Below are 20,984 nucleotides of genomic sequence, written 5' to 3' on the forward strand. Positions count from 1 at the left end.
TGGGGGCCTGTGGCTGGGTAATAGGGACAGGCTAAGTGAGAATGGGCAGGAAAGAGAAGACAGTAGTAGTACTGCCAGGTTTTAGACTTGGGGACAAAACAGCAGCAGTATCAAGCTTAAGAAGAAATGAGAAAAATATATAATCATAGGCAGTCTGTGACTGTAGTGTGTGTTCTGCAAATATCTGCGTGTGACCCTGTGCCATGGTACCACCTTGTGCTTTCATCTTTATCTGTTTGTTGGGTAGCTGGTAGTCCTCTGCACAGTGGCACCAAAGTTGAATGTGTCACTCAGTGCAGACTCTTCCAGAGACATCTGGGCACATTGCAGCATAAACTGTGAACTGCAAGCAGAGCACAAGCTGATGATTGAGGCTGCTGACTGCACATATCCTCTTAGGCAGGTGCATAGTTCTGTGCTTCACAGAGGCCTCACTGCAGGGCTTGTCCTGCCACATCCACACAGTTAGAGAACAGTTAGTTCTCTGCTCTTGCAAGCCTGTAGCATCCAGGTGAGTGACTGTCTTGCTTGGTGCCCATATCTGTTAAGTACTTACTGTGATCAAATGCCTGTGAAATGGATGCCACCAATTAAAATAAATTTGCATATGATCCAACAGGTCCTCCTCTGCTGAAACAGATGTACAAGCATGTGATTCCACTGACCTGGAAAGTTCATTAACAGAGCTCTACAGGGTAGCAAAACATGCCCACTCTTCCATGTTCCTGCGTCACAAACGTTCATTAGCGGTGGCCTGTCTTCCTAGCGTACTTCCTTCCTCTCCCAGCACTGCTTATTCTTTCATTCTCCTCCTTGCCATTTAGCTGTTCATACAAAGTGAAGAGATTAAGCAGAAATGATAGATATTTCTGTTATCATCACTTAGCAACAGAGCTGATATCTGAACTGTGAGATGTCCACTTGAAAGGCCTTATCCATGTTTGATTTAAAGCTATATTCTTTGATTCAAAAGAGCCTGTCCCTGATCTTGGTCAAAATAAAGGATTCTTGGTGTGTGGTACAGGAAAAACATTTTGCATTTGACTTCTGGCCTCAAGTTAGTAATGAAAGTATATCATTCTATGTGAGGGTTTGGAGGTTTGAACAGGAAGAACAGATGGGGTGAAAGAAGGAGAAGGTGATAGAATCGTTTTCCTGTGGACTACATTAGTAAAAGGAGAAGGGTTTGTAATTCAAGGTAGGGGGATCCTACATTCAGACATGAAGAATGAGAAGATGAGAATCCAACAGGTTTGAGGAGGGCTGCTAAGGAAAGTCAGGCTCTTTTGCACTCTCTACCTGGTTTTGCAGAGGGATCGCTGCTGCTTCCAGAATTTGTGTGTTGTAGTTTTGCTGAGATAAGCTAGTGGGCTGCACCTATTGAATCTCTTCTCTGGTGTGCGTGGGACAGTTCTGTATACATCAGTAAATTGAGATGCAAGGATCTATCAGTAGCACACCTCCAAGTTGCTATCCCTCAGTGAAAGGCAGTCAAAATGAAGCCTGCAGCACCAAAAATAAACAATACCTAGATTAATCTACGATCACAAAGAAATTTGGGAAATGTTTATTAGCAGTGTGGATTTATGTACTGAGGGAGTCCTGTGCAAGGTGGTAGATTTTTAGATTCTGCTTGCATGAATGTCCTTTCTAAATACTGGATCAAGAAGGTACAGCATCAGACAAAGACATCAGAAAAGGAACTGAAGATATATTAGGGTAAGTGTCCCATGCAAAGTAGCACAGTGAGAAGACAGCAAATGCACCAAGGGCAGTAACTACTCCTTGGCTCAGAGGCAGAGATTAACCTTTTGTGTTCTCACACACTGCTGCTGAGCGGGAGGGACATGGTTGGTGTCAGATTCCAGGGCTGAGCCTCACATCTCTGGCTGTGTGGGCTGGTCTATTTAATGACGTGTGAAGTGGGCCAGAGGCACTTGCAGCTCAAGCAGGAATGCCAAGGTCCTTATCTTGTTTGCATTCCGACTGGCCACACCTGCGTTTATGGAAGGCCTGCTGCAGACTGGGGGAGCCTGCAGAGTAGGGCTCCTTGGCTGGGTTTTTTAATGAGTGCCCGTTGACTTTCTACAAAAGTTGTCATGAATACCGGAAACTTTAAAATCATAAAATCTGTTTATAGCCTTAAGTTACTAAGCAACAAAGGACAAAGTACTGAACCTTTCTATTTGCTAATACATTTAACATGTTAGTGGGCTGGTTTTTTTAGGCAGAATAAAAGGAAGCCACCAATCAAACATTTTTTTAAGCTTTATTTGGGCTTTATTTAAACTCAGATGGTGGATTTTTAAATGGAGTTTTATACCAGAAACTCACTTGCAGCACTTGTGAGCATTAATGCACCAAGTGGATCTGTGAAAGACAATGTCTGAGCTTCAACCCAAGATCTCAATGTAAAAAAGTTTCAAAACCCTTTTTTTCAGTTGCAGACTGGGGTCCTTCATCCTTCTGCTGGAGTAATTCCCTGAAGCCTTAATGCCATGCATTCGGTGGTGTTTGCCTGGTGCTGCACTGTCATCTGCAGTGCCCCTGCACATAGTTAATTACTCTGCAATTCTCATCATCCTTTTTCCCAGAGTGACTAAACCAGAAGCATAATTCTTTTTTTACACATGGGACAGGACAGATTTTGTTTTCCTTTGTGTAGGACCATCAGCAGCATCACTTATTCTGAAACACTGACAATTCCCTCTGAATTTCTGTCTTTTTTACTTTCAACCTTAGGGCAAGATGTCCATGGAGCCTTGGAAAATCCCATGGTGGATACAAGCCTGTTGGAAGAATTCATTAGTAGTGACATAGAGTTTGGAACTTTGTAAGTATTATAGCAACATTTACTTCCTCTCCTTAGCCACAGGTCTTGAATTATTTTATTAGTGCCATGATAAAATCTGAGTTTCAAGAGGATTGTGGCTCTCTTGACATTGTTTCTTGAAGCTGCATAGGAGAACTTAGAAAAAATAAACTACAGCCAGTAATGGAAATATGGTTGTCTTCTTGTTCAACAGAACAAATGATAATAAAATCTGAGTTGATTCACAACTGTTGAACTAATTGTGACATCAAATGCAGAACTGTTACTTTAACTTTCCTCTAAGTGCTAATTTACTATTTATGTACAGAATAAGTGATAAAGGTGAGACTACTGTATAATAAATTGAGAGAATAACAGAAGTCTCCCAGTTTGAAGGAAGCAGAGCTACTGTTTTCCCCTTAATACTTAGTTAGAACAGAAACTCCATTATGTCTTTTGAGACTAACTTTAAAGCAATCAAAGGATACAAGGTGCAAAGGCTTATGGTCAGGGGTGAAAAATTATATAGTATAGATCTATCAAAGACTTAAGCCTCAAATCTTTCATCTAGACAACTGTCAGATGATTGTTGTTCAAGGCAAAGTACTGTTAATAGACTGACACTTGCACTTGCCAGGAAGCAAAGCAAGAAGGGATATTTTAAAAATAATTAAGCATGGAATTTTACATTTTAGACAGACTCAGCAGCACATTTACTTAAAGTGGGCCAAATAGGCCCCTAGCTGCTCTAAGTCTAATGAATTGATTCTCTTTGCCCACACTATAAAGGTAAAGAAGAATGAAGAGAAGGTTGTATATAAATATCTGTAGCCTTTACTTTTAGAGTGACTAAATGTGTTTTAGGTTAACAATATTATTGAACTTCTTTTTGACAACTTAAAAATGTTATTATTTTTCTTTTATGCATAAAATACAGCAAAAATGTAAATGTGTAAATGTGTGCTATTATGTAGCTTAAGTAAGTTAGATACTATAGTTCCATTGCTACAAAGGACTTACATGCAAGTAAAACTATTATGGGTTTGGAGGCTGAACAGGATTTTACACTAAAACTAGAGTTCTATTTTGTTCTTAATGGACTTAAGAACATTTACGGAATCATTTGATCTGTACAGGTCAAATTATTAAGCATGTTACTGTAGTGCAGAAATTTTGTGCATAAACAGAATAGAATATCATAAAGGAACATGTCAAAATACTTCTAAGGAGAAAAATATTAAAAGCCTCCATATATACATATAAAATGCAGAACTTCATAATGTCATGTGCAAAGAAAAGGGTGCTGTTACCACCAAGACCTTGGGTGTATCTTGAAATTTCCATTAAGGATCATCTTGCATCAGAAAGGTCATTTGCATTACATTTATTCTTTTCTTACATTACATGTGAAGCACCATGTGATTTCCTTGTCTTTTCCCACAGTATTACCTTCTGCATTGTCAGTGAAAGGAGAAAAAAGGTTGCCATGTCCTTTACTAAGTAGGCATTTAATTGATTAACTATGTTTGTAATGTAGAATCATTTAAACTACAGATTATTTTCCTTCAAAAATCACAGTATCAGTTTCTGTAAAGTTCTAACTTGGAGATATATCCCTACTACCTCTTTACTTGATAAATACTTTCTCCTAGAAAGTGTCTGTCTCTCTATTTTACTGAAATAATCTACATTAAAGCAGAAATCAAGTACCAGGGCAACATCCAAAGCCAGAATATGAATTGAATTTACAGAAGGGAAGTTTTAGACTTTTAAGTATATATGTTTTTAAATTTTACAAAGCACGATTGGAATTCAGTGTATATATAGATCAAGTATCCCACAGGAAAAAGAAAAATGAAATATATACTAAGTATTCAAAGTTGAAAACAAGGTTTAGAGTGTAATCATGGCATTTAAAAGCATCAGAGAATCTATACTGAAGGAAATTAAAGATTATTATAATGTGGAATTTTAAAATTTATTTTTAAAGAGGAGCCATGTGATTGAAGCTAACCCAAAATGCAGGGTTGTGGACATAACATGTTAGAAGACCAGTAGCAATGCCATTAAGAAATGCATAAGCACATGTCAAAAGTAATAGGCAGTAACCAAAAATGAAACTGCTCTCTTTAATGCTATCCAAACTCAGAAATATAAAACCTGCAGTAGAAACTAGAGTCAAAATTTTGTATTGATGCTTGAAAATATTTGCTCTCTGTGTGTGAACATGTCTTTTATACATATGAGGGTGTCTCTTTAAGAAATGTTATTTTATTCAGCTTCTGAGGTGAGGTGTATCTCATTAGATTTCTGTCATCCTTCCTCTGCTGCAGCATTTTCAGCCTAACACGTGCCTTAAGACTTGTGTTTCAGATAGGCTTCAGAGCAGTGTTTGAGCTGACAATTCATAGAAATACCTGAAGGGATTGATCCATTTCTTAAACCTCCATCTATTCCTAATGTAACAGAAGAAGCCTCTGTAGCTCCTTTGAATGGCAGCAAGATGGCCTAGGATTTTCTCTTCCTTAAGAGAGATGAAGATGCTGCAGATCTTTAACCATTAGTTTAGAGAGAGTGGGGCTTAAATCCCTTGTGAGTGCTGTGTGTTGAGAGTCACTGGTGAGCCTGGAGACAGCTGAAGAACCACTCATGGGAAGGAGGATTGAAGTCAGCAGGCTGTGAAGGGGGGATTTGGATGAGAAGAGATGGGGATTGGGCCTTCCTTCATGGCAGAGAGGCAGAGGGCCATAGGAGATGGTCTGATGAAGTGTAGGTGACACTGCTCCTGTGAGAAGGGGCAGCAAACATGGTGAGCAACGCTTCCCAAAGACCCTTGTCAGTAGCCTGGTGGTCCACCTCTACTTGCTTTCAGCATTCATTGTTGTTGTCCTTCATGTCTTATTCCAGAAGAAATTAAAATCTCTTTTTCATCCCTAGGCAAAGCCAGTTGCCAGACTCCCCACCGGACTCTGGTTCAGAACCATGTTCCCCACCACAGCTACAAAGTAGGTGACATGAATTTGGCCTCTCCCAAGCCAGCAGGAAGATCTCCAGCTCCTCTTCTTGTTCTTATGTTCTAATCTGTTTTTTCTCTCAGTCCCATGGTGTGATGCTGTGTGGCCCAGTGGGCTGCAGCCCCCACTCCCATGCCCATCTGTTGGGGCACCCAGCAAGCTCCCCTGCGGGTTCATGGAGACTTACTCTGACCCCAGTGCCACGGGATATCCTTGCACCGTCTCCCAAAGCTGCTGCCTGAAGACAGAAAATGCTGTGACTCCATGGAATCATTCCACATCCTCCAGCTGTTTGGGTTTTAATTATTCATACTCCCAGCCTAATGCATCTCAGATTTCTGGGTAAATGATAAAACTTTTATGCAAAGGGTTAGACACGCAAAACCGGTTTAAGCCTTGTTGTAAATCTCTGTGGGTCTAGGATTTTCCACAGGATGGCAGTGTTTAGACATTTTTGAGACACTTGTGGTTGAGGGTTCTTTAAAATACCCTGATCGGTGTTTAGATTTGAAATAGTAACGCATTTCAGTTTTTAAAACAATAGAATGCTAATGAGAAATCAACAGGTTTTTCATAACTGGATCATAAAAATATTGAGGTGTTTTGCAATACCTGTTGTAGAAATTTGTGCATGAGGATCTTGTAAATGTTCTTGCAAAGGACATTAGATAAAAGGAAATGTCATATCTATGTAAGCAAGTGAAGCAGTAATCATATACTCTCTGCCATATTAACCCACCAATGTGTTCTGGATGCTCAATTATTTAAAATGTTCTGGTATTTTAATATTAACTGGTAAAAAGGAAAATTATTCAAGATAAACGCTGTGATTTTAATGCAAATGTCAGGAAACTAAACCCCTGCCACTGTATACATTTTTAAATGGAATCATCTTCTTTATTGGTGTGAAATAAAAAAAAAACAAGGTGTTTTGGAAGGAAAAAAATGGATAACTCAGTTTTGAAAACCCACCAACAGTCTCCTCCCTCAGCAAATCAGAATTTGGATGACAGTGCAGTTAAAATGAGAAAAGAGGTACTAGGGTGTTATTTTGTTATGATTCTGTAATATCTATATTTAAATTTATAAAGGAGTAATGCAACATGTATTTTTATGAAAGTATTTATGCAGCATCAAGCAAAAAAAGGAAGCTCTCCCAATTACTAGGAGATGGGATTGATTCTCCAATGCAGTCTCAGGATTCCAGACAAGGTGAGCAAGTGTGTGAAGAGGAAATTTAGTGTTTTATGCCATAGACAGGTGAATACTTGAGGAGCCCAGTTCCTGCTGGCTCAGAAATGGTAATAGTATTAGTGGTCTGTACTTCACTACCCAGTTTGGAGGAATTTACCTTTTTGGAAAAGCAGGATTTATTTCTATTTGGCAAATAGGAAAGAGCATTAGAGGTTCATGTTTCCTGAGGCTTTTATTGATAGAATATTCTGCGCTTTTCCATATGTGAACCTCCACTACAGAGATGATAATATATTTTACTTACTTTCCTTGGCCCTAACTTGACTGGGCAAAGAAACAATTTTGGGTCAGCTGAACAGGGAATTAATGGGGTGGATGAGCAAAGAAATTGCCATTTCCTATTATCTCCTCCACTCCAGGTTTTCCTTCTACAAAGTGTATGCATAAGCAAGCTTGGTAAAAGCTGTATGTTCTTTCCTGCCCCTTCCCCATATTGGTTTGGTTCATTGTTTTATCAAGATAAAAATAATAAGCTCATACCAATTGATACAAAAAACCTTATCAGGCATGTACAGAAATGAAGTCTGAGGCTCTCTCTGAATGAACAGTTTGTAATGACTTTTTACGTGAGCAATTTTACCCATGTCTGTTAGTGAAAAATCTCAGTTGGTTGTTATTTCTTCAGAGTAAGTTATTTTTCAGCATCAAATCAATCTTTTAGAAGTTGTTTAATGGTAGTGCTGGATTTACTAAGTTGCCTTTTCTTTGATATCTTTTGTTTAATCAGTGTTTCTTGATTGTGACTAGTGCTCTAAGTCAACCACTGCTGAAAAGAGAAGACAAGCAGACACTTCTATATCTGAAATTGTCCTTGCTGTTTTTAATACTGAAGGATATAGCTTTGAAACAAGCTTTCTTTGGGCGTAATTCTTAATAGCATCTCACTGACATGTGTATTGGAAAGAGACATGGGTGAAAATGGCATGGGGATAATTTAGAAGAGAGGTGTGAATTTCTTTACTGTGGTGTTTTTCTATCTATCTATCTATCTATCTATCTATCTATCTATCTATCTATCTATCTATCTATCTATCTTTTTATCTATCTATCTATCATCTATCTATCTGTCTATCTTTGCTGTATATCAGAAATGGGGACTTGCAAATGAAGCTTGGGCCTGAAATTATTCTGAAGGCTCTGTTTTACTGTGCTGTCACTGGCTGTGGATGGATCTTAGTTACATGCTCAGATTTTCTCCTATCCTTACTGCACTGTATTTATCTATCTCTCTTACCACATTCTCCTCTGTCTTCATAAAATGTGTAATATCTCAGAGAATTGGGGTTGACACTGTCTGTCAAAGAATTCTCTAATGTATAGGCAGAAAGCTGTAAGGAGATCGACCAGATTTAGTAGTGAATGTGCTTGCTATTGGAAAACTGTGCCTCCTATAGTATATTCTTCAATTCAAACTTGTGGTAGAGGGAATGGGAAACAAATACAATTATTTTGCTTAATTACTTTTTGTAGTGTTGCAGAGGTACAGTAAAATTCTTAGCTGTCCTTCACTTCCCCCCCACCAAAGGAAACTATTCATCCTTTTGGAGAGAATAAAAAATAGAAAGTGCTACTTGTCATGTCAATCAAACATTTGTTCTGCAAATCAGGAAAGCTGAACATTTTATTTTCTAGAACAAGATAATATAACAAAATCTTGTGGAATAACTGCAAAGGCTAATCACTTTTATATATGTATGCAATGCATTTGTGGTTTATATGTATGTGCATTTATGTAAATATATTTGTAAAAATGGTTATGCAGGATTTTTTGCAAGTCCCAAAAGAAATAACTGCATTATCACTATCTCTCTACAGCAACTGTAAAGGACTGTGCTGCTGAAGTGCAAGAATATGACAGTGATGGACAGAATGCAGCTTTGGAAAAATGCTGTCAAGCTCTTACGTGGCAACCATATCAAACTTCTCAGTGGAACAGCTTATATGACTCTAATTATGAAAAATTGTAAGCAATGATGTTTGCACTTGAAAAAAAATGGTTTCTTCTGTTTTTTTCTTTTTTTTTCCTTTTTTATCTGTTGTAGTTTTGTGGGAATAAATGATACATTTGGCATCCCTATTTTTTAGAGAAGGAAGTATAACAGGTATGATGAAATATGAACTTGCAGGTGTATCAGATAAGAAACACTGGTTGAAATTAATGCCAGGTTTTCTGATTTCCCTTCATGGATTTAGGGGCAAAAGAGAAGTGAGTTAAGACACCTGGTAACTTTTGTTTTTTGTCAAATGCATTGGGGCAAGTAATTACTAAGCATATGGTACCTTTCCCTCTAGTAGTCTAAAACATTAAAGGACAACATTAGAAGTTACCAGTATTACTTCTGGGTTCATGCAACTTAAGTCTTAATAATTATAGATATGTGGGTGACATGCAGCTGTTTAGTCAAAGATTTAGATTTTTCCTGTGTTAAACAAACTGTAAATAATTTATTTTGGCACATGATCTGGAAAAGGTCATTCCAAATTCACTTTACATCCCTGATTTTCTGCATTCTAATATTTAGGATATGAACCCTTTAAACAAATTAACCCTTTTCTAAAGCATCTGGTTAGTTCTTCAGGATTGGTGCAAAAAATTTGTCACTGTCTACACAGGACTTAGCACAGTAAATTTTAATGCTCCTCACACCCAACCTGCCAAAAAGTGGCATGGAATCTGGGTGCATATCAGTGTCATTGCTGGACACTGATGTTCTCTGTTTGCACAGGGGATAGGGGCATTACACATCTTACTATGCCCCACACAACCCTTCTCCTCAGGTGTTGACTGACATGACAAGAGAGCAGACCTTTACACTCCTTTTGTGAGATGGATGGACCCAGAAAGCTCTGGCTGAATTTGTGATATGACTATTCACCCTAAATGAAGGCTTCCATGTCCTGGTTGCACTTTCAGTCAATGACAGCATGAGGGCTGTGTGCTGATGGTGGGAGATTGCTCTCCTGCCACTACCCAGTTACTTGTTGCTTTCCATACACCTAAAATGAAGGTTCTAGACAAGTTTCTTTGTGAACAAAGCAATAAAGTATCCCAATACATGCTCTGTTGCCATTACTGTGGGAGGAGAGTGAGGTGTTATTTGCAGAGGAAGTCAGTATTACTTTTAAATGAGGTCAATGGCAGTGCTGTTTTCCAAGATGCACTGTAATTGCGGCACATTGCACAGATTTTCTGAGAAGGGATCCTGTATTCTATTGTTGAATAGACCAAAACACTCACATGTGTCTCATTGCTTAGTGTAGATGGATTAATTCCATGCCTTCAAATTGCTGCACCCTTTTGAGGGGTATTTCTCAGGGTAATTTTTATTTTCCATTTTATTCATACAGTACTTGAACATCTTAGTTATTTCATTTTCACAGCAAAAATGCTGTTAGCTGAGGTAGATTCATTAGAAAAGTTTACCGTTAATTCTGCCCTTCATTGTGTCTGCTTGGCGCATTCTTGGCTCTTGTCTGATGTTGGTGGTGTTCTGTCCCAAATATGTCTGAAGACTTAAATTCCGATTAGAAAGAGGAATGTGAAGCATATTTCTATCAGGGATGCTTGTGTGACAGGGATATCTATTACAACCTAAAAGTTCTTCCAAATTTTGCTGTACTGCTTGGTATGACTCATCATTCTTTGTGGACTAAGAACAAAATATATGTTTGCTCTTATTCACTATAAATTACATACTTAGAAAGTTATAACATGAAATTGCTCTTTGGGAGCCATCATTCCAACTACTGGAACTTGGAGATGTGGACATTTATAATTTTGCTTCTCAAGCTGCTTGCCTGTGTGTAGGAAAAAAGTCTGAAATTGCATTAAAAATATCAGCTAATGACCTTGCTGACACCTAAATACGAAAAATTACTGATTTCCCTACTATGAAATATATTCATTTCCTGTATACATAAAAAATACGCACTGTAGGAAAAAACTGAGAAAGTTCTACTTCTTTAATAATTGTGGTATGAGGAGATGGTAGAATCTTCATTATAATTTTAAAGTTTTGAAGTAGTTACAAAATAGTTTTATCTTTATTCCCTGTCCCAGGTAATCAATAGTCATTTGAAAGGGGACTTCTGTTCATAATTTATAAAACAATAATATATTTTAATAGTGTATTTCCTGTGAAGTCTGTACATTTTGATTTTTCCAAATAATAATGGAAAAGTAATGAAAATCCATCTTCAGTAACTGTGTTAATGAGAGATTCTCAGTAGTATCATACAAGATTATCATTATCAAACTTGCATTAACAAGAAAAGCCAATGTCTATATAAGAGAACCTTGCCATGTAGTTATTTCAGAATTATCCATCACTTAAATCAGAGGACTGGAAACATTGTTGGGATGGTGAATTCACTGTCTCTAATGGAAAGACCTTTTGATACCTTTCCTTGTTTACTGTGAATCATAGAGACAGAATATTCTTGCTCTTTGGGTGAAAATTTGCCCTTTGATGAAATGAAATAGCCAGAGTAGGATGGACAACTTAAAGTCAGGCTGGAGTGCTGCTACCTATAGCTTTTCTTTTAGCTTAAGCAAAGCCTCACTGGAATCCCAGTAGCTTCTGCAGAAGCACTTGCTGTGGCATTTTGTGAACAAAATGGGGAGTCTTGCTGGCTCATTAGCTCATTGTTGTCAGCAGCACTAACTGCGGACTGTGGTTTGTAGCACTGTTATAATGAATGATTGAATACACTAAATGGTTAGTTTGTGCTCTTAGGTGCACAGAGTTCCTTTATATCAGATTTGTAAGGGAGAATTATGTAAGCCTCTCAACCTCTGGTTTCCAAACATCTTGTTTTCAGACTAGAATTAGAGGACATTTTATATGTGTTTTCATTTTTACACTTTGACAGTCTAAGAAGAAAATAGTGGTAGAACTGGTGATTGTAATGATGTATTTTTACTCCAGATTTGTGACTAAAAATCAGATGGATTTTTGGAACACTTTAAAAAAAAGGAGCTCAAGATGTCACTTAAGTATGTCAGTACTTAAAGTTGTCATTCCTTCTCCTTGTTTTTGTAGACCTGCTGTAGGATATCACATTGTCACAGATAAAGGATTTAATTTTTCAACAGCAGATGATGCCTTTGTGTGCCAAAAGAAGAATCATTTCCAAATCACGGTTCATATTAGAGTCACTGGACATCCAAAATATGTCAAAACTCAGCAGGGGAGGAAACTAATAGAAAAGTTTTACTTGAAAGCTTATGGAATTAAGGCAAGTGTATCTCCTCTTTGAAATTATTACTTTTATTTATTCATGTAATGAGATAAATAATGGAAGTGAACTCTTTTCTTAGTAATTTTTTCACCAAGAACATGTAACTACCTTATGTAGGTTCTGTTCTCACATTGAATAGCTACACTTATGCTTGGGCATGGAATGAACTAATAACTGTCTGGAGTCAGAAAGCATTTTAATGTTAGTAAATTAATGCACTTACTTTCCCTTTTTCTTCCTCTTTCGAATTACATCTGCCAAAAGACTTGGACCTTCAGATTAGATGTCAATTATCAATTGATCAGCAGTCAGTTCCTCTATTAATTTCTATGTTGTTCTATTACATACGAGTACATTTTCACTGTTTTAGGCACAACTTGCCTATTAGTGTCTATTTCAATTTTTATGTGTTTGAAAATTTTATATTCTTGTCATTTTTGAAAATTATTTTTGTTTTATAGGTGGAAGCTCCAAATGAAATAGTTGCTATTGAACAGTCTCAATCAGATCGAAGCAAAAAAACTTTTCATCCTGCTAAGTAAGATTTTTGAGAAAATTATTCCATTTTGTTTCAAAATGTATGATAGGTTTGAAATATGAAGTAGTTGTTTCTTGAAATCTTACAGTAGCTCTATGCCAATTTTCTGCTCTTTATCCAGATTTCATTGTGGTTGCACACATAGAATCACAGTAGTAATATATACCTGGTCACACTTCATTAAGAGAAATTTTCAACAGCTTTACAGATATGCTAAATATGCCTATCCAAAATATTTATATTCAGCTAGAAACACTATTTTACTCTGCTTAGAGCTGTATGACAGATGCATTTCCAATCTTAAAAAAATGTCAGAATGTTCTTGTCCTATATGAACAGGAGATACATTTACAGTGCTTTTTAAGGGGGAGTGCCTCTGCTAGAAACACTCATGCAGCATCTTTCTGGAGCTCTGCCATTCCTGAGCATTTAACTCACTGGCAGAATCAATGTTTATTCTTCTGGCCTAGGTTTCCTATGTTGGAGCTGCTCTGTTCTCTATAAATAATTAAATTATTTCATAATACAAAGAGGGAAGACAGTGTCAAGTTAGACAGGACAGTGCTGGGATAAAGGCTACACTATATTATTACCTAAACTGAACTTTGAGCTTGGAAGAAGAACTTGATTTTCACAAAATTGTCTCTCTTGTGACATTTTTCTTCTTTTTGTGTAGTAACAAATAGATTCTGTGTGTATGTAAATTAATTTATGTATGGTTGTTTGGTGAATGTAATTTTATCTATATGGACTCTTTATTTGTATTATTTATCACTTGATAGAGGACTACCACTATGTATTTGAGACATAGGTATCTACTGTGTACTTCCAGACATGTAAATTAGCAAGTAGTTATTAATCCTGTCAAGCAGAAAACAGGCATCATATGGAACACATACAGTTTCATTATATTCAAGACTGCATACAGACCAAGAAACATAAGTCTCTTATTACTAAGAACAGTCTCTTACTGCTGGTGGTTTATCCTGTTTATCTCCTTATTGTAGTCACTGTTTTAAATACATGTTTAGAAACTGGGGTTACTGTATTTTTACTGCTGTTCCTCTGTTTAATTGATTTTTCAGTTTTTCTCAGAACTGTTTTAATGAGTTTGTGGACACCTGGTTTGAGTAGACACATCTCTGAATATTTACTTCCCTGATCTTGTTTTTTCTTCTGTTTTAGAGTTGATCTGCCAGGGGACCAGATAACTAAAGTAACACTGGGACGGCTGCACTTCAGTGAAACGACAGCAAATAATATGAGAAAAAAGGGGAAACCTAATCCTGATCAGAGGTATTGCTATTGCTACTTGGCCTGTGTGTTAGAAGAAGAAAAGAGGTCTTCTTTAGAATGGAGCCAATGTCTGTGAAAAATCTCTGCTATCAAATCTTTGGGTTTTTTTCAAATTCTGTGATACTTCTGTAATACTTGGTATGTTCTTAAAAGCCTCTTTCTCTGCAGTCACAGAATGATATAATAATAAAACACCCCAAACTTCATCCTCATGGTCAGAGATAGTTTCAAGAAATCATAGCCAGAATAATGCCTGACAAAATCAGGAAGCAAGAAAACCCAAATTATGGCCATTTTCTTCAGAGGCAGGAAAGGTTTGAATCTTTGAAGCATCTTGAAATTACTTGAATTTCTGAAAATTATTGTAATTCTTTGCTAATTTTCAGTGATTGTGGGGTTTGTAAGAGCATATTTCTTAAGAGTGAAGGAAATACTTTTTCTTTTATATTGTAAGAAATACATTTAAAAAACATTGTCTGTCCTTTTATGTATCAATAATAACAGCTGTATTTAAAACTTTTTTTCAAATGAGAAAGAATTCAATTATTATCTTGATTAAATCAATTTCAAATTAGATACTTCATGCTGGTAGTTGGACTGTATGCTGTCTCTCAGGACCAGTTCTACTTACTATCTGCAAATGTCTCTGAAAAGATCATTGTGAGGGTAGGTATAAATTTGTATTACTTTCATATAAAAATATTTGCTGTTTTGATATTCACAAGAGATTGTGGGGTCATGATTCTTGGGAATAAAAATTAACACTGAGTCAAAAAATTTGAGGAAAAAACCTACAGTTGCATATTGTATGAGTATGTTATCTTCTAATTATCAGAAATTAAAAATGTTATAAGTAGGGCTATAGAAGGATTTTAAAAGAAACTTGTTATGAGTTCCAGTATACAAAATATTTTGATTTTTCCATACTCTTTTTTTATTTGCAGTGAAACTATTTACTTCACTTGCCAGGAATTTTGTAAAAGCTTTCATTAGCTAGAGTCTTCAGTTTTCAAGGAGGATGAGAAGGAAAAAAAAGTACAGGAAGAAGGTCAAGCAACTCTAGAAAGTTTAAGACCTATAGCTTTGCTTTTCCAGTGTTTTTTCCAGCGTGTCCCACCTCTCAATTTGATGGTAGTAATATAGGTTTCAAATCAACAAAAGGAAGAATAATCTCTTTTCCTCTTAACAGTTACTTTTCAGTTGCCTGGTTCACAGAATGTTTTTCTTTTAGTACTGAGCTTTAGCCTACAGTTAGACTCAGAAAAGAGAAAAACCCCAGATCTGTAGTGTAACAAGAGCTGTGGAGAATTTGGGCCAGGAGAGGGAGAAAACACAGAGTCCCAGAGTGAGTGGGATTGCAAGGGGAATGCCAAGGGAAGGTGGGGGTTGCTAGAAGCTCTCATTCCTGGCCCCTTTTTCTTGTGATCAGTAGGTGCTGGTTAATGTTTGAACTGGGCATAGTCTGGAGTTATAGTTATTTCTAGGGAGAATATTATGTTTAGGGCTTAGAAAGATGGGAAATATGTACGGTGCCGTGTGGTGGGGCTGCAAAGAGAGTGCCTCTGGAAGATTGCAGTCCACTGAACTTTTTCATGTGGGTCAGCTGAAGAGCTGCTTCTTGTTTGCGTGGACTCTTTCCTTGGCTTATGGAGGGAATAGGCTTAGTGTATTAGCTTGCAGTCAAGCAAGACCAAAAGCTCCTGTGTATTAAGTGAGTTGTGAAGAGGCTTATAAAGAAAGTCAAGGGCTGTCAGAAGCTTTTAGTCCTGGCATTGTTTTGTGCAGGCCATTGCTTGCATCCTTTTTGGCAGCCCATCATCTGCCTAGGCTTACGATTATGGTCTGGTTTAGCATTTGGGCTCGGTGAGAGCAAAAGGGCAAATCTCCAGCATGTGGGGTGTTGCTCAGGGGTTTCCAAAGGAAGATGGAGACTTCCAGATGGTTTCAGTCCTGGCTCCTTTTTCATATGAGCATCCTCTTGTACCATAAACCCTCTTTCTGTAGTTATAGTTAGGTTTTTGGGGGGCATTATGTATGCCCTGGAGCTCCTTTCTGGGTAGAGATGTGAAAAGACTAGAAAGCAATGTGTGGAGTTCAGCAGTTTTCTGCACAGCTGAGAAGTTTTATCATCCTGGTTGCTGCTGTGGTTTTTTGCTTCAGGATGCTGAAGCAGTGGGTTTGTGTCATTCCTGCATATATGGTTATTTTCCTTTATTTATCCATTAGTTTCCACAATCCTTTTTTAATCTGAATTTCTCTTTCTGGATCTGACAGATATCTGATAACTGTTACAGATATCACATCATTAATACTTTGGGGAAGCTGTTGAATTTTCACAATTGTCTCATACTTGTTATTTCACAAGATATATATTTTTATGTAAGATTTAGAAATTTACATTTTCCCACTATTTAAAATATTAGATTATTTTGAAATTTCGATAAAGAGGGTTTCTTCAATGCATGTGAGACAGTTTTTGAACAGGAATTCATGGAATGAGATTTTTCAAACCTGGCCACTATATCAGGCAGAGGAAAAAGAAGGCAGAAAGGCAGAAAGATCAAGAGGCTCTGGTCTGCAGTGGTGAAAATATCAAGAGGAAAGACAGAAGGAAAAGAAAAAGATTTTCTAGTTGTCTAACAGGCCTTCTGTGGGAGGGTAAAGCAACTCAGCCACTGGCTACTTTAAAGTGGCAAAGCCATGCAAATGCACTGCTAGAAAAAGTAGTTCATCTTCTGGCCCTTTATACACTCCAACACAACAAAGCTGCCAGCTGAGTGGTGCTTTTCAGGCTTATCAGATCATGCTCTAATTGTGACAAACAGTGGTGAGTACACAGTGCCAGGCCTTGTAGCTGGCAAAGCCTTGTGAAAGCCTTGCTTCTTTTTATCATGATTGTGTTTTGGCCTGAATTCAAATTAAAAAAAAAAAAACAAAAAACCAAAACAACAAACAACCCAAAATGGGCTATTGAAATAAAATGCCTTTTCTTGTTATACATATTCTGTTGTTTTATTGGTGTTCTTTAAAAGACCCCGTTTCCTTGACATGAACTTTTCAATATGAGTTAATTTAAAACATTTCATAGGATTTTATGAATGACATGTGTTTAATCTCTGCCTTGTTTCTCTTTTCTGATTTCCAGTCTCAGCTAAAATTTAGTGGTAGATAAAGAATGGTTATGTGGAGTAATGTCAAAGTTAAAATTTGGAAAGCTTTGGACATTGTCAATTTAGCTTAAGGTGCTAATAAAGTAGAATTCAAGGGCAAAAAGCATAAGGCCAGTGTAGTGTAAGCAAAAACCCTTAGAAATAACTCCACTCTGTTTTTTTCTTGTTAGTGTGTTAAAAAGTTCTTGAATACAATTTCAATATTTAAGATTTGGCTATTCATTTCCCCTGAATTTCTAATAGAACAGACAATAGTGCATCTATGCTATACTGTATCTTAAAGCAAAAAATTTCCTTCCAGGCATCTAACCCAGGGCAGTTTGAGACTGACAGCGATGTGCTGTGGCAGCGAGGCCAGGTTCCAGAGACAATAGCCTACCATGGTCGCGTGGGAATTAACACAGATGCCCCAGACGAAGCGCTGGTTGTGTGCGGAAACGCCAAGGTCATGGGCAGAGTCATGCACCCCTCTGACAGCCGGGCCAAGCAGAACATCCGGGAGGTGAGGCCCCGGCGGTGTTCAGGGCACTCCTGTGTGCACCGCAGCACGTGGGGATCGTGGGGATCATTGTTCCCACGCGTGAAGCAGCTCCTGTATCCTGGCTGTGCTGAAAACCTGCCTTAAAGAAAGCAGAGGTACCATTGCGCTCTGAGAAGCATCACCTATGGAGAAGGCTCTCTGTGGAAGCTGGGGGTTGTCAAACAGAAGGCTAACTGGCCATACAAATACTAATAGCATCTGGTAGTGGGGAAAGGGAAGATTGGCTGTATTTTAATATGTGATGATTGGCCAAATGACTGTGTCAGGCTAGATGCTCTCTCAGTGGTGTCCTAGATGCCATGCTTAATGTTTCAACATGCGCTTGGTACTTTTCCAACTAGGTCGACACAAATGAGCAGTTGAGAAGAATAACACAAATGAGACTGGTGGAATATGACTACAAGCCTGAATTTGCATCTGTTATGGGAATAAAAGATACCCATGAAACAGGTATAAAGTCAGCTCTGTTCCCATTTTTCATTAACATCTTCTGATATTTATTGTGCCATACTGTCTTTTAACATCTTGCTATTTCATCCTCATTTTTTATGTTACAGAAATTGCACACTTTGCAGTGTATCTCTTGTGGTATAAAAATGCCAAAATGAGGTATTGCTTGTAATTTTACAACTTCTGTTTCAATTTTTAAAGATGGGGAGTTTATTTTCAAGAAGTTTAATGAGAATGAAGCATGTGCTTACATTTCTTTCTGCAGAAAAATGAGAATTCTAAAGGTTTCTGTTTTGTTTGTTTTTTTTTTTCCTTTTTTTTCTTTTTTTTTGAAAAAACCCTGACATCCTGGATGTTCCTACCACAGAGAAATTCTATATAATTTTTTGCTTTGCCCGTAGTTTTTAGAATGGTCAGCAGGTATGTCAGTATATTTCCTGACATTAGTTTTTTTGACCTCCTCAACAGGAATAATAGCTCAGGAAGTGAAGAGGCTTTTACCTGAAGCTGTTAGAGAAGTTGGAGATGTTGCTTGTAATGATGGAGAAAAAATAGAAAACTTCCTCATGGTTGACAAGGTATGGTCTTGAGGGAGAAAATAGGGATGTGTATTTAGACTGTTCTTCCATGTGGAGAGCTATGAACACACGCTGTGCCCTACAAAATGCTGTAGCCCCCACATGTGTTACAGAAATGGTGTTTGATGAATCATCGTTAAAAACATAACCACCAGCTGCTAGTAAAGGGCTGAATCTTTTAGTGATAAAAGTATCTATATTAAAAACTTATTACAATACTATACGCACATACAGTTAAAAAGAAAAAGCCCTAACTTTTCTGAATAGAAGTGGATAGTGATTCATAGCATTGGTTCAACAAATGGTACTCTAAAACATTGTTTTGTGCTTAAGTGTTTCAGTTAATTAAGCTTTTCACAAGTGAATTAAGCAATGATGCCATTCAATTTGCTAAATAAAAATTTCCTTAGTCTAATCCTGGTATAACCTCTACATACCAAATCCAAGTGCTAGCTCTGTGTGTAGGTGGGTTTTTTTTTGGCAATCTAAAATGCTTTTTTTAGGTTCAAAATTATATGTTATAAAAAGGCACACAAAATAGTTACCATGCTCATAGTTGGAAATACTGCCGAGGTATTGTCTTGTGCTCTCTTTTCCTCCTTTTCCTGTGGAAATACTGTTAGGTACTGTCAGTCACCGAGTCCAGTCACACAAGGCTGCAGACAGCACTTGCCTCAAAGCAGCCCCTCTGCTAACTGCTGATTCGCTGCATGCCAAAGACCACTTCCCAACTTTTTCCCACTTACAGCTGATAAGGAGAAGAGGGAGGTTTTAGAGAAAGGTGACCTTATCATGTCTGGATGATATCATGAACACAATCCTGCATTCATCATCATAATGCATTCTTTCATTATTCTATAGAAAACACAAATTTACACCACCAAACTTGGAGAAAATATCTACAAAAATATTGCATGTCACTTGTCATCTTTTGATAGGCTATAAATAATTTGAATTAAATCTTCTAGGTTGTATTCCATATAAAAGAAGTATGAATTAAACGCCTTGAATAAAGCTGTGGAAAGAGCACTTCTGGAGATACTGTTGAAAAGCAGACTTTTAGAAAATTTGCTCTGTTTGGTCAGGGTTCCAGCCTGTAGCTTATTTCTAGGTGCTAGTAGAAGGGCAGTGGTGGTAGGTGACTCCAAGTTGATTTTGCCCTTTAGGCCTTCCAATTATATGGTATGACACCTGTAGCATCATTTGCATTTTTGAATGCCTCCAAAATTTCTTTGGGGTAGTCAACTTTTTTGTGTGGCAGAAGTTTAGGTTGGAAAATTGAGCTTTTGATTAATATCTCTTCCTTGATGAAATACCACACAAAATACCACCTCTAACAGTGCCTCACAGCACTTCCATTTGTTGATGTTCCTACCACAGAGAAATTCTATATAATTTTTTGCTTTGCCCGTAGTTTTTAGAATGGTCAGCAGGTATGTCAGTATATTTCCTGACATTAGTTTTTTTGACCTCCTCAACAGGAATAATAGCTCAGGAAGTGAAGAGGCTTTTACCTCTTTTACCTCTTTTACCTCTTTTTCCCATCATGTTCCCCTTTCTTCTCTGTACCTTGGGTCTTGCCTGTAGGGAGAGTGCCTGCCAGGATGTCTTCCAGGAATGTGACCTACAAATGGAGAATGCCTACTTTCTGTTCATCCCTGTAGGGTGTGATTCTGCTTTGTATGTGGCCCAAGTAGGAGTGGATTGTTACAGCAATAGCTTATTTGCTGCTTATCATTTTCTTGACTATTTGTCTAGTTATGGATCTGGGATTACTTCACAGGCACATTGGTGTTGTAATATGGTCGGATAAATCTGTGCTTTCTCCTCTTTCTCTTAACACTTGTGGCAGAGTATATGAATGTCAATTCCATGACCTTTGGGGTTACAGGATCAGGAGAGATCTGTGTCTAACAGGTTAAGATGTATATTGAATTCAGAGATTTGGAACATGTCTTGTTCAGGTGGAACACCTGTTTTAAATTTCTGGAGCTCCCAGCCCCAGAATAGCTCAGTGGCTTGAATAGTAAATGAACAGTGCTTAATTTTCTTTTCTTTCAATTTGGCAGGTGATGAGGCCTTGAACTTTG

At 37.5% G+C, this 20,984-nt stretch overlaps 1 protein-coding gene across 1 annotated transcript in view; it reads left to right on the forward strand.

Moving 5' to 3' along the window:
* Positions 1-20,984, forward strand: part of MYRFL (myelin regulatory factor like) — a 39,348-nt gene that overhangs the window by 3,380 nt on the left and 14,984 nt on the right. Inside the window, exons 2-13 of the mRNA XM_030259680.4 lie at positions 2,743-2,833; positions 5,750-5,817; positions 5,910-6,168; positions 6,947-7,038; positions 8,896-9,043; positions 12,123-12,318; positions 12,783-12,859; positions 14,045-14,155; positions 14,731-14,821; positions 17,627-17,827; positions 18,208-18,316; positions 18,785-18,894. Coding sequence (XP_030115540.4) covers positions 2,743-2,833; positions 5,750-5,817; positions 5,910-6,168; positions 6,947-7,038; positions 8,896-9,043; positions 12,123-12,318; positions 12,783-12,859; positions 14,045-14,155; positions 14,731-14,821; positions 17,627-17,827; positions 18,208-18,316; positions 18,785-18,894 — 1,553 coding nt within the window. The remainder of the gene's footprint in view (positions 1-2,742; positions 2,834-5,749; positions 5,818-5,909; positions 6,169-6,946; positions 7,039-8,895; positions 9,044-12,122; positions 12,319-12,782; positions 12,860-14,044; positions 14,156-14,730; positions 14,822-17,626; positions 17,828-18,207; positions 18,317-18,784; positions 18,895-20,984) is intronic.

This window comes from Taeniopygia guttata, chromosome 1A (genome assembly GCF_048771995.1).
Source record: "Taeniopygia guttata chromosome 1A, bTaeGut7.mat, whole genome shotgun sequence".
NCBI classification, from domain to species: Eukaryota; Metazoa; Chordata; class Aves; order Passeriformes; family Estrildidae; genus Taeniopygia; species Taeniopygia guttata.